At 41.0% G+C, this 12,986-nt stretch overlaps 1 protein-coding gene across 2 annotated transcripts in view; it reads left to right on the top strand.

Moving 5' to 3' along the window:
• Window positions 1-6,730, top strand: part of MAP3K7CL (MAP3K7 C-terminal like) — a 29,129-nt gene extending 22,399 nt beyond the window's left edge. Inside the window, exon 6 of one of the 2 annotated variants that reach the window (XM_072353389.1) lies at window positions 5,533-6,730. In XM_072353389.1, coding sequence (XP_072209490.1) covers window positions 5,533-5,713 — 181 coding nt within the window. In that variant the 3' untranslated portion in view covers window positions 5,714-6,730. The remainder of the gene's footprint in view (window positions 1-5,532) is intronic. The other variant, XM_072353381.1, reaches the window with a different exon arrangement.
• Window positions 6,731-12,986: the final 6,256 nt, after the last annotated feature.

Genomic DNA, 12,986 nt, shown 5'->3' on the forward strand with positions numbered 1-12,986 from the left:
ATTCCTTACCTTTCAAACCTTTTAATCTAAAGAAATAGACCGACTTCTTTTCTTTTCTAAGCGAAGCCCAATGGGATGCAGAGATTTTAGACTAAAGAACAGTTATCAAATGGAAAATGCGGAGATGTAGCTTTCTGAACCATGAGCAAATCAGGAAATGTTACAGGCATCATAATTTTCTAAATTTGAATTTGAATGTATGGAAGTGTAGATTTCACATTTGCTTAATACACCTGCCTGTATCTTTTAAATATCCGTTTGATAAAATGGACAAAGAATCTTTTGTAATATGAACAGATAATTTGTGCAGTGCTTTTCAGCTTCCATTTTTACCAAAGACAATGAGAAGTGCTGTTGGCTGAAGGCCCTGCTACTGTTCTGAATTTCTTCTTCACAAGTCAGTTCACCCGTGGAACTCAAATGTTGAGTCCCACCTGGGAACGTTGGCACATATGGTGCCTAATACTAGTAACACCGTGCATGCAGAATATCGATGCTGGTTGTCAGGTGCAATACAGAAAATACCATTTTTTCTTTATTTAATTTGGTGGCTAGGAGAAAGCAAGTCAACCTGAAATTAATATCTGTAGAGTTATTGGAGGTGTGGTGGTTTGGTGGTTTTCTTCCAGCCTCTAAAGTTCAGAGTAACCTTTTATATATAGAAACAAAACAAAAAGGTATATTTCTAAAGGAATCATTTTTAAGAAATAGAAAGGTTAATAAAATTATTTTAAAATAGTCAACAATTATTTACTATTTTTGAAACTTTTCAATGGTTTTCAATTCTTAGTTTGACTTGTCTCTCCCTGTAGTGCATGGATTATCCATGGCTGGAGTACTGAAAGGTGGTACTGTGAAATGACTGGGGTTGCTTTTGTTCAGAGCTAGAACAGAGCTTATTTGCCCCTCTCTTTTGTGTGCAGTACAGATGGAAAGAGAATCTACTAGACTAGGAGTAACAACTATTTCATAAGAAAAATGGGAAATGTGAAAGGGAGGTTGCAGGTTCAAAAATGGAATAATCAGAGAGCAGAGCAAGCAAGAAGGTAGACTGAACTTAGTAAAAGGACAAAAGGAAGCAAGAAATTGAAAGAATTTAAGAGAACATTAAATAGATTTGCCTTGCTAATATAATGCATTATAGCTCTGTTTGCAGTCTTCACTCAGACTCTTCCCTCTTATGCCAGCAATACGAAGTAGGAGGGACAAAATCAGTCTGGAATGGGAGACATGATCAAAAAGACAGAAAAGGGTGGGGAAGTGAGAACACACCACATTTAGGTCACAGAATGTTATTTAATTTATGTTCCAGAAACACACATGTATTTCCATAACAGATGTTTTGGGGTATCTAAGTTTGGGTGAAAGGGATGGGATAGCTGGTTATTTTGAGCACTTGTTATATTGCTATTACTAGATAATGACCCTGGATTATGTAGTTAAATATTAGAGTTGCCATGGTTGCTAGCTATACCTTATATTCTTAGCTCTGGCTGGTTTTCTCTTTTTCCTCCCCCAGACAATTCTAATATAAGTGTCCAGAAAATATCACTTGACCACCACCTGGTTTAGGATCACACTTCTGCTTTGCCATAGTTATGATTGTTTTTCCTTCCTTTACACATATTACACTACTGTAGTGGAGATGTCCACTGAATTTAGTGTGAGCCTTCTGTGTGCTTTAATGTGTTATTGTGACCTTGGAGTGTTTTTAAGGTCTCAAATTCAAATGGTTCCTCCAGGCACACTTTTTGATGTATGCTGTTAAGAAAAGTCCTCACCAGACTTCCAGGTACTGCGGAAAAAAGACTGATGTTAAGGCATAAAAACAACCTTTTATCTTTCTGTTTTTCTTTTGTTCCAAACTTGATTTTTCATTAACTTACACGTATCCAAAATACTTTTTAAGTTGCCAAACCAGTAGAAAATACAGCTTTTCAAATATAAAGAGAAACCACAACTTGTCCCGTTGTAGTAAGAAATATTTACGTACCTCTTATCTGCTGGTACTTGAGAAATAGCTTTATTTACATTAAAACAGGCTATCTCGCTGTTTAAAAATTAGTTACTGGACTTTAAACGTGCAAGGTTAGTCTCCTCAGTCAACAGTTATCATACGGGGGTCTCGTGATTCCTCCTGATGTGAAAGCCGTGTCAAATGTGGGAAAAGTAAATGACCTTATGGCCACCAGAACACGTCAGCTAGGAAGACGTGCATTGTACCACGTGCGTGATCCTGAATACATTGTTCACAACTGCAAAGAGACAAGCCTGTGTCTTTGCACTGTGAAAGCTGTTTTCCTAGAGTCTGGTTTATCTATCTATCTGCCAATAGTTTTATCTGGAGATAAGTATATCTGCTTTGTCTGTCACTTTTGGTATTTGTTCATTGTGAATATTACCGTAAAGTAATTCTGTTCTTTGCATGGGAAGTCATTAAGACCAGGACTAAAGCAATGATTTCCCTAAGATCATGCTGATTTCCTTTTCATTCTTTGCTTCTCCATTATTGCTTATGGTTTATTGGTTTATGATGCAAATCGCACTGGTCTGGTCTTCGCTTCCCACCCTAGCCCCTCCCCAGAAAAGACCACTTAAAGTGCATGTTACAGATTGTCTCAGAACTTCAAGTACTTCAACACCATTTTAGAAAATAACCTTATAAGTGCTGTTAATATTTAAACACGGGGTAACCATTAACAGCAAACACAGATTACACAATGATAAATCTATTTATTAGGCATCCATAACAAAGGCTAGATGGTGCAAGAGCTTAGTACGGTGTTCTTTAACCTCTGAGAGCTAAGTTCAAATCCTGGATTAGATCAGAAGCAAATGTTAGTTACTGTCCTCATCCTTTGTAAGCTTCGTAAACCACACCATTCATAACATTTAGCAATTCCCTGGTACTCTAATTTTAGATCTCTGTGGCAGGCTGGTAGTATTTGCCTGAAACATCACCCTACCCTGTAAACAGGTGTTGATCCTGATGGGAAGGGAATAAGTAGGTTCTGCTGACTCAGAAGAAGGCAATTTTACTACCTCAGGGCAAGGAAGGGAGGTCCTAGAGTCTGGACTACGGAAATGAGTTTACTTTGATTTTAACTCATTTTTGCTTTCTTCAACAGCAAAGCAAAGTCTCGGCAATAAATAAATAAATAAATAAATCTATGCCGCTTGACTTTTATTAGATAGCAGCATGAAAACCATGCTTGTAAGCAGCCTTATCAAATCAGGACTGGCATTCATTAATAGAGCTGTCTGAGTTTGTACACTGTCTGCCTGTGCCGCTTCTGGCTCGAGTCCAAATAGGGTAGGCAGTACCTTTCTTTCACAAGTGCTAAAATTTCCCATGGAAAAGGTTCATCTGCTCTTACTGTGCTGATTACTTACTGCTGTGCTCACCGCCCCTCCCTTTAAGAACTTCATAAAGAGTGAGAAAATAATTATTCCAAATTAATTGGTTTAGAAGACTTCTCAGTCAGCAGCCTGCAGCTCAAAACAGAGTCATATAATCCTTCCGTCCTGCACTGCACCAGTAGAATAATTGCAAGGAAGTACTGCTAAAGCTCTGGTCCTAAGAGACAAAAATCTTCCAGTGGAAGCTGACGGGTCTGAAGTGATTAAGCTAGCAAAATCTCACTGCCCTTAAATACATTTATTACTCTCTAAAGCTTACCTGCATTTTTGTGTGTGTGTGTTTAATAGCCCCATTAACAGGAACTGGAATATCAAACTGCCTGGCATGATCAGTTCATCTAGCCTAATCTGAAGACCAGTAGATCGAGCACAACCTAAACAAGGAAAAAGTAATCTGTTCATGGCTTTGCTGCTTTTAAAATTTTTACAACTACATCATGCCAAATGTTAACAGAATTCTACTAAAGGCTGGCAGAGACGGCTAAGATCACGTAGTCCATCTGTCAGCCCACCCCCACCATGCCCACTGCCCATGTCCCTCAGTGCCATATCCACACGGCTCTTGGACACCTTCAGGGATGGTGACTGCACCACCTCCCTGGGCAGCCTGTGCCACTGCCTCACCTGTGCATTACAGCAGTGGTCTAAAACAAAGCTGAAACATAGCTACACGAGGGCTTCTATATACTGCAACTTGGGGATGATTTAAAGTGCTGTAAAGCCTGCTGACTCTTCCCTGTTTCTTTTTTATATGGGAAGCATTTTTTTGAGAAATGGGTCTGCCATGGCTCTCTTACAACTCACTGAACTGCAGTAACTGTGTCTGTAAACAGTCAGCAAAGCCTTGGGTAAACGACGCTATCTCTCAGAGCTGTAGTAAATAGAGAGAAAGATTAAATTAATCTTAAAAGAAGGTCAGATAGAACAATTGCTTGAAAACCCAGGTGCCTAAAATCTTACTGCTAGAAGTGGTGTGGTTTTACAGGTGTAAGTAATGCGAGCGATCAGCAAATACTGAAATGTTATCTTTTTGTGAATACTCTGACCTATGGAAGCGGAATCACTAATCTGTAAAGAATTTCCTGTACAAAAGCACTGGTTCAGCTCGCCAGGGGACTCCTTCAAAGACTGCAGAAAAAGACTGCTGTGATGGTGTTACATCTTCCAACGGAAGATCTACAAGCATTGTTTTGGCGTGACTGAGAAAGTCACAGGGCTCCAAAGAGTTAAAAAAAGATTCACTAATCTCTGAGATAGAGTGATCAAAAGAGCCAAGAACCCTTTAAAAGAGACTTCTTGTAGCAGAGATGAAAAATGATTTGACTGAAAGGGAAATAAAACAGAGGTCAGACTAGTCTGCTGGGTAACTAAGTGGAGTGCGATTAGATACCCCATATGCGCTCAGTATGTTTTGTTTTAAGGCCTCCACTATCTTAATTCCTGTGGAGGGAATTTCAGCTGATGGTCTACAGGAAACTGCAACTTCTGGCCAAATCTGGAAACACAGACACACCAGGTGACTCCAGTTGGGATGGAGCAACAGCTTGAATTCTTGGGTGTCTGCTCTCAAAAAGGCCAGGAGAGGTCAGGTTTGCAGTTGGTGACCACGCTTCAGCAGCAGAAGTAAGGTCTGAGCATGAAAACAGAAAAGAAGCAATTGGGTTAGTTCAGATCTGTGTGCCTAGTCTTAGCTGGTATCCTTTTTCTAGGTAGCAGAGAAAGCAAAACAAGGCATGCTTCACAGAATATACCAACTGGATATGCAGGCTGGACAGCAGCAACATCAAAAATCCCTGATGGCTTTCAAATATATTTGGCATGGCAGAGAGAAATAAATCACTGCTCTTCTTATACAGGCAGAACATTGGCATTCAGTCTAAGATGTCGGTCCTCCCCATACAGCTGTGTGGTGAGTTCTTAACGAAGGTAGAGATATTTGCTTGAAGGTTCTCAGCATTGTGCAGGCTTGGTCTCCTAGGTGTGTATTTCACAGCAGCTCAGGTAACTCCATATCAACAAGGAGTACTCCAGCTTTCTCCTAACCCATGACAATACGTAATTGCTTGCTGCCATTTCTAATCCTTGTGGATTTCTTTTTAATATTATTGCCAGAAAGGAGCTGATTGCCAGACTGGAACAAGTGGAAAAAGAAAGCATGGATGCTGCTCAGCTGGCCAAGGAGTATGCAGAACTGACAGAGGAGAACCGAACACTGAAGCTGGCCCAGACGCAGTGTGTAGAACAACTGGAAAAGCTCAGAATACAGTACCAAAAAAGGCAGGGATCCTCATAACTCGCAACTAGCTTATGTCAGGCAGTTAATACAGGATTGATCCTGTGCTGGAAAGAGATTTTAAAATAAAGGTCTGTTTAATATGTTATAATACTTTACTACAGATACAGAGTATGTAGAAGTCTATATTTGATTTAATGCTTGCCAGCCAGTAGCTTAATATAATGGATATTTCATCCATTATATAATGGATATTTTATTTCAAGTAACATAATTGAAGTTAATCTATCCCCATTATATGTTCTAGTAGATCAGGTTTCTTTTCTAAACATATTTCTTCCAATTTAAGAAGATACGGACACACTAGAAAATGATATAAATAGTCTCTGTGTTGGGAATTTGGACCATACTAAGGCATACAGCAGGGACAATGTTAATATATGGAATACGCGTATGTTTAATTTTAGTTTGGTGAAGATTTTTTAAATTATTTTCCTCATGCCTAAAGTGCTTGGAAGTTATCTTAAAACGGACCTCCTCATGGGTAAAAACTAGACTTTATTATCCCGTGTCAGCTTTACGCCGTTGTATAAAATCAGATAAGTTGTACATTAAAATTGAGTTAACCCAGTCGCTAGTTATGAAGCGAGAGTGCTGACAGCAATAACACACAAGTTTAGAAATTGCAAAGAACAGATGAGATCAGGCTTTCCTTCCCTAAACGTAGATGACCTGGGAGTCTTTTTTTACCGTGCTCTTTGCCATATGAGAAATGAAAAGTTAACATATGAAAGCTACCGTCATAGCTGTAACTGAGAACATGTCAGTAAATGTACCATGAGGGTATTTTGTTCTCATCTTCTGGTCTGTTTGGAAACGTAAGTAACTATAAGTACAGACAAGAGTTCTGTGATACACAAATAACCTGGAATTAAAATGCTTGTTTTACTTGCTCTATTTATCCCTGTATTTTCCTAATTCAATTGAAATTCTTTGTTATACTTCCATTCCTATTCATACAGTATTTTTTTCATTAAAAGCAAATATAGAAAAAAGTGTTTTATGTTCTGAACATTATTAAAGCTCCCTGTATTTTTTTTTTTTAACTCAGATTGTTAACTCGGCTTGTTACGTCTTCGTGAGGTTGGAATTCAATGCAAACTTGTTTTGCCATCAGTTCTAACATGTCTTAGTAATTGAAAACTATGCAGCTAAGATTTTTGCCATAACTTTAAGTGTGACTGATATCACTAACCTCTTAGGTTTAAGGTTCATCTGAACATTTCCTAGGGAAGTCTTTTGTCACCCCAGTGATTCTGGCAGCAGAGACTGAAGCATGAGCTGCCTCTTTACCTCAGTGTTCCCCATAGTGCATTGTGGAGGCAGGCCCCGCTTTGCTGCCACTGCCTCACATTGCAACAGGAGAGCATGAGGAGATCATGGGAGCACAGCCCACTTCTCTATCTGGGATGCCAGGGCAATGTATATGCACAGCACTTGTTCTGTCACCCCACCCCAGCAGAGATGTAAAGGGTAATAAGCAATCACATGTGCCTGTTTGCTGTCACTGTGCTGTGTGAGCAGTAAAACCTTGTGCAGTGGTCAAGGCCACAAGCCTGCTGGAGTCCAAGACACGTCTGGACACAGGTTTTTATAGAAGCACTCAGACAGAGTTTGAATTTCAGGTGGCCCAGGAGTTGGACTCGATGATCCTTATGGGTCCCTTCCAACCCAGGAGATTCTATAATTCTGTTCTTTCTGAACCCATTGCTATGTGAGGATCCAGTTTGCACTCCGTGTTGTGAACGCTGTAGAGAAAAAATACCATAGTGAATAAAAAGCACTTGGGATGTCAAACTTGGGAATGCTGGAAAAGCCTTTCTGATGGCTAACATACCTTGTGCAGGCTCCAGCGTTTTGATTTGAGCACTGGATGCTGTGGAATCCGGGATCACAATATCACAGAATCGTAGGGGTTGGAAGGGACATCTGGAGGCCATCGAGTCCAACTCCCTGCTAAAGCAGGTTGCCTACAGCAGGATACACAGTGTGATTCAAAGAGAAGAGAGTAGGCATGGTTCTCAAAGTAGCCATATCCTAGGGTACTTTTACATGTGAAAGGTGTGGAAGATAAGAACCTGCAGCAGGTTTGGGTTTGGCAGCGTTTGTTTTTTGTTCTCTATTTTGTTATGTTCCCCTTTCTGAGGTTCTCTCTATTCTGGTTGCTTTTGTGGATTAATCATCTTTGGAAGTGTGTCATATCCCTTGTCTAAAAAGCTTTGTTGCCACTGACGCCCTTGTGACCATGACATGGAGCTCATTTTCCCCCCGGCATTCTGCATTTGCTTGATGCTGAGGATAGCAGCGCTGGAAAGGGCAGGGAAGCTGCTGGTGGGGGGAGCTATGCCAGTCTTATCCAGGAAGAGTGCAGAATGGAAACTGACTAAAGAAGAGGGTCTCAGGGAGAGAAATTTTGCTTCAGGCATAGGAATAGCAGGAGGACAGCTGATTCTGGCCAGCATGACTACGAGGAAGGTTGGCAGAACCCGTTGTGCCTCCAATATCCCAAATCAATGAGCATTAATACCCACAAAAGTTGGACTAACAACTCTTGAAGTGTTCTCTGATGCTAAATGCCCCAGTCTGTGATACTCTGTGTATCTCCAAACAGGCTGTATTAATGGGCATTTTGTGTTCTAATCGGTGTGCCTCAGTTCTATTTGAGAAAAGGGGTGGGAGCACATACATACAAAGAAAATTAATGCATCTTACAGTGTAGGAACAGTAATGTGGGAGACCCACGGATAACGCAATGGTGAACACAGTGAGTTGAGATGTGGTGAATGCCCTACTCCTGGAGACACTCAAGTACAGGCTAGATGGGGCTCTGAGCCATCTTATCTAGCTGTAGGTATACCTGTTTATTGCAGAGGAGTTGGATCACGTGGCATTTAAGAATCCCTTCTAACTCAAATGATTCTATGAATATCCTTGGAAAATCCATACAGATACTCTTGACTGTCTTCAGGTGGCACTGAAAGGTGTGTAATAAGGGAGCCCCAGGGTTGTTTCTGAATGAGGAGGAGAATACCGAGTACCAAAAAGCTGCCCCCAGTTGCTTATCCTGCTGGGCCTGTCTGAGGAAAGACCAAGCGCTGGGATCCTACAGCGTACCAGGTGCAGGCTGAGGAGAGAGGGAAGCAAGGTAAAGTTGGATGGGCGGTCTTCATCGTTTCCTCTCTTGGATGCCTTGATTTAGAGTTGATGCTTCAGATGCACAAAAAGCTGTTCAAATAACATTTAAAATTCAAAAAACAAAACAAAACACAAAAACCAAAAACACAACCTTCTTGACATAGATTCTTCAGAGTTCTTTAAAAGGCGTATCATGTGTTAGTCACACCCGTATGAATGAAAGACTGCAATCATTCACAAAATACCTCAGCCCAGGCTTTCTAGACTGCATAGTCCAGTGGTTTAAGCTGTAGAAAGCAAGGGCTTTAGCATGAGTCATTCAACATTTCTATGTGACCATCATCAGTTCCCCAATTCTAAACCTCAGTTCCCTCATCCATAGCCCATGCATCCTTACCCATTCTGGAGAACACAGTGAAAGTCCAGAGTGCACATCCAGTTGACTGGTGATCTCATCACATGGTCTGATGATCACTGTGTTCTTCACGTGTCTTCCAAAAGTTCCAGTTGTAGGACACTTTGTGACTGGGTGCTGGGGCATGGCGGCAAAGTGCTCGGCCAGCTTGTGGTCACTGGCTTTGAGGTGCTTTGTCCTTCTCTGAACTGTTTAGGAAAATATGAGAACAAGTATCTGTGGATTTAGTTATTTGTCTGAATTGTGCATTAGATTTTAACAGATAAATTAAGGAAATGAAATAAGGATGTGTGTGCTGATGTAATAAATGTGTGGACAGATGCAAGACTGTCCTTTGGGTGCTCAGGGTGAGCACAGGGATATGAGAGCTGTAAGAAGGGGAACTGGTGAGTGAGCTATATGCTCTGACTGCTGGCTTGCTGGCTTTTTATGGCTGGCATTGGAGGGGTGTACAAATAGTTATTCTTAGCCCAAAATTAAAAAGCTTTTCTTGGGGGTTTTATATTGGGATATTTTACACTGGAATATTTACTTCCAAATATTTACATTATGCAAATATTCATAGAATCACAGAATGGCCTGGGTTGCAAAAGACCACGATGATCATCCAGTTTCAACCCCCTGCTATGTGTGCAGTTGCCAACCACCAGCCCAGGCTGCCCAGAGCCACATCCAGCCTGGCCTTGAATGCTTCCAGGGATGGGGCATCCACAGCCTCGTTGGATGACCTGTTCCAGTGCATCACCACCCTCTGTGTGAAAAACGTCCTCCTATCTATGCTAATGACTATATTAGCATTAAAAATAATTAAATTACAGCTTTCCTTACAAACTACATATAGCAAAAACTACTCTCAAGGTAGAGCTCTTTGGCACTAAAATAAACACATCCCCGCTAGTCGGCTTTTCCTGCTACCACCATAAAAGTGCAGTGTTAGTGTTAGTTGTATTAACTAGACCCCCAGTGACCCGTGTGAAGAGAGAGCGTGATGTTCTGTGAGGGAAAACCTCCCACTTCTGCCTTGTGACTTCCCTGCCAGTGCACGGCCCTCCTCCACAGCCCAGCCCCTGCAGTTGGCTCCCAGCTCTTCCTCTGGCGTGTGCCTGCCAGCTGCCCTGCTGTGTGGGGCTGGTTGGAGCAAGTCAGCCCCTGAGAGCTGCTAACAGCAGCCAGAATGAGAATCACAGAATGATAGGGGTTGGGAGGGACCTCTGATGACCATTGAGTCCAACCCCTGCTAAAGCAGTTCCCTACAGCATATAACACAAGAAGCATCCAGACTGGTCTTGAATATCTTCAGAGAAGGAGACTTCAGCCTCTCTGGGCAGCCTGTTCCAGTGCTTTGTCACCCTCACAGTACAGAAGTTTTTCCTCGTGTTCAGATGGAACTTGCTACATTTGTGCCCATTGCCCCTTGTTCTGTCGCTGGGTTCCATATTTCCTGAGTGCAGGACTTGAAAGTGATACTGAGCGACTGCAGCCTGAGTCATTCGACACATTACTCTGAACACAGTAAGTGCCAGATAAGATTGGTTTACTATTGAAAAGGAATACACAAACTGTGAAATCATTTCCAAAAAGGAGTATTCTTCCAAAGGAAATATATATATATATATATGAAAAGAAATCTACATAAAAGTTCCCAGCGAAACTAATTTACATCCAGCCATTCATTAAAATGTGTTATGCCTAAATCTATTTATGACCTTTGAAAAAACACCTCATAAATCTGCAGAAGGTAATGTGACTGTGTGAGCTCCCTCTTGTGGGTATCGTGACATCTACCAATGTCTTGGAGAAGCAGATACAGACATCTGAGTAAATGTTTTCAGTATATAATTATATTCATCGTGTGGAATTTTGATCATTTATTTAAGTAGTTATAGCCACTAATTCTTTATCCAGCTGAGGAGAGGATACCAATTTCTCACTACCTCATCACAGCTCCATGAAGCTATCGAAGAGTGATATCCAATGTTTTTTTGACATACTATAAGCGCTTACATGGCGGTACAGTTTTCATCAAAGCATTGGACAGCAGCTAACATAAACTCCCGAGCTGAATGAGTTCTGGCATGCTAAAGAAGAGAGAGTGTTCGCAATACTTACATGTCATACATGTATCCAAAGTAGCTCTGTTGACTTCAGCTGGATTTACATTAATCTGTGTGGATTCCTGCCTGGAAATCTGGCCTAAACAGCTTTACGAAGTGCTATCCAGTACTAATTGATTGCAGACATATTAGGCAAAAGGCATTAATAGCATAGCAGAAAAATGAAGAATCAAATGTACTTTAAAAAAGACTATAGAATAACTACTAATTATTTCTCTTGTTGGTAAACTAAGTCGCATACAGCATTGTTTTCATGAGTTACGTGTTAAAAAATATGTCTCTATGCAATATTGTCCTCTTATTTTTCTTTCTTTATTCAGGATAAGTAATCTGAACATCCCAAGTGCCAGACTTCGGAAGCGAGCCCTCATGCACGGGCAATGTTCCAGCCACAGGTCAAGTTTCAATGACACAAAGTGGTTGTGCTGGAGTCTGAGGATTATTTTGCAAGCCATGAGTTTGGTAGCTCCTGCACAGCCCACGGTTCATTTGAACAGATGTATTTGATGGGAAAAAATTGGATCCACAGGAGGTTTTTGGAAGGAAAAAGAGTGGAAAATTATGCTAATAAGTTTGCTTTGCTACTGTAACTGTTTCACGTCTCCCCCTTAGTAAAGAAAAAGAGGATTGTGTTTCCTCACCTGGCTAAACCTGGCAAGGGATAAAACTCCAGTTACATGGCATTTTAAAAGGAGGCATGAAGAAAGAAAGGAAGTATAGTATTTTACAAAAGGCAGCAGACAACGTTCTTATTTGTAGTTTGTGGTAGCTGTGTAACTCCTAATATGACCTTACATGCAGTGTTATCAGATGTTTATGATGATCTCCTAATCTTGTAATCTCAGCACAAGAGAGTGTTAATTCAAAGTCTTACCACGAGAGTGTTCTATTACTATCCAAAAGAGAATAATCACTGTTCTCTTACTGTGAGAAACTAGGTTTAAATTGCTGAACGTGGATTCTGAAGTGAAGGAGTTCTCATCTAAGCGAGCGAGAAGGCCAGGTAAGTGATCTACAAAGCCAAGAAGGCCCAAGATGGCAAACTACAGTTAGGCCCTGGCTCAAAACAGCACTTACTGTGGAGCACGGTGTCCATATCAAACTAATCTCTTAAACATGTACCTAACTTGAAGCGATGAGTAGGTCCCACCCACCGGCAGTGGTCATACTCATTCTCACTACACAACTACAGCTGTGCCAGTGCTTATGGTGTGACTCCGTGGAGTTAGTATATGGACCTATGAGTTTAAAGAAAAGCAAGCAAACATAGAAAAAAAAAAAAAAAAGATATCAAATATTTACAAAGCACTAAAAAACACATCTAGAAATTGTTCTTGACGGGGTGTGATAGAGAAAAAATGTGACTGTGGCACCCTTGTCTCTGAGAAGCTCTATGTTCCCTCTGCTTCGGATGCAGGTGTTGGGAGGGGAGTGCCTGGGTAAAGGGGTGTTCTCTGGCCTCCACGCGAATGCATACTCAAATTTGGCTTTATAATAAGCATAAGAAATTTTCAGTATGCATGTTGCACTGAAGCTAACCTGTTTTCTAGCTGAACTTGCTCCTTAACCCAAGAGGACTGATATCTTTGTGACTGTTCAGCACATGGAT

The sequence above is a fragment of the Excalfactoria chinensis genome, chromosome 1 (assembly GCF_039878825.1).
Source record: "Excalfactoria chinensis isolate bCotChi1 chromosome 1, bCotChi1.hap2, whole genome shotgun sequence".
NCBI classification, from domain to species: Eukaryota; Metazoa; Chordata; class Aves; order Galliformes; family Phasianidae; genus Excalfactoria; species Excalfactoria chinensis.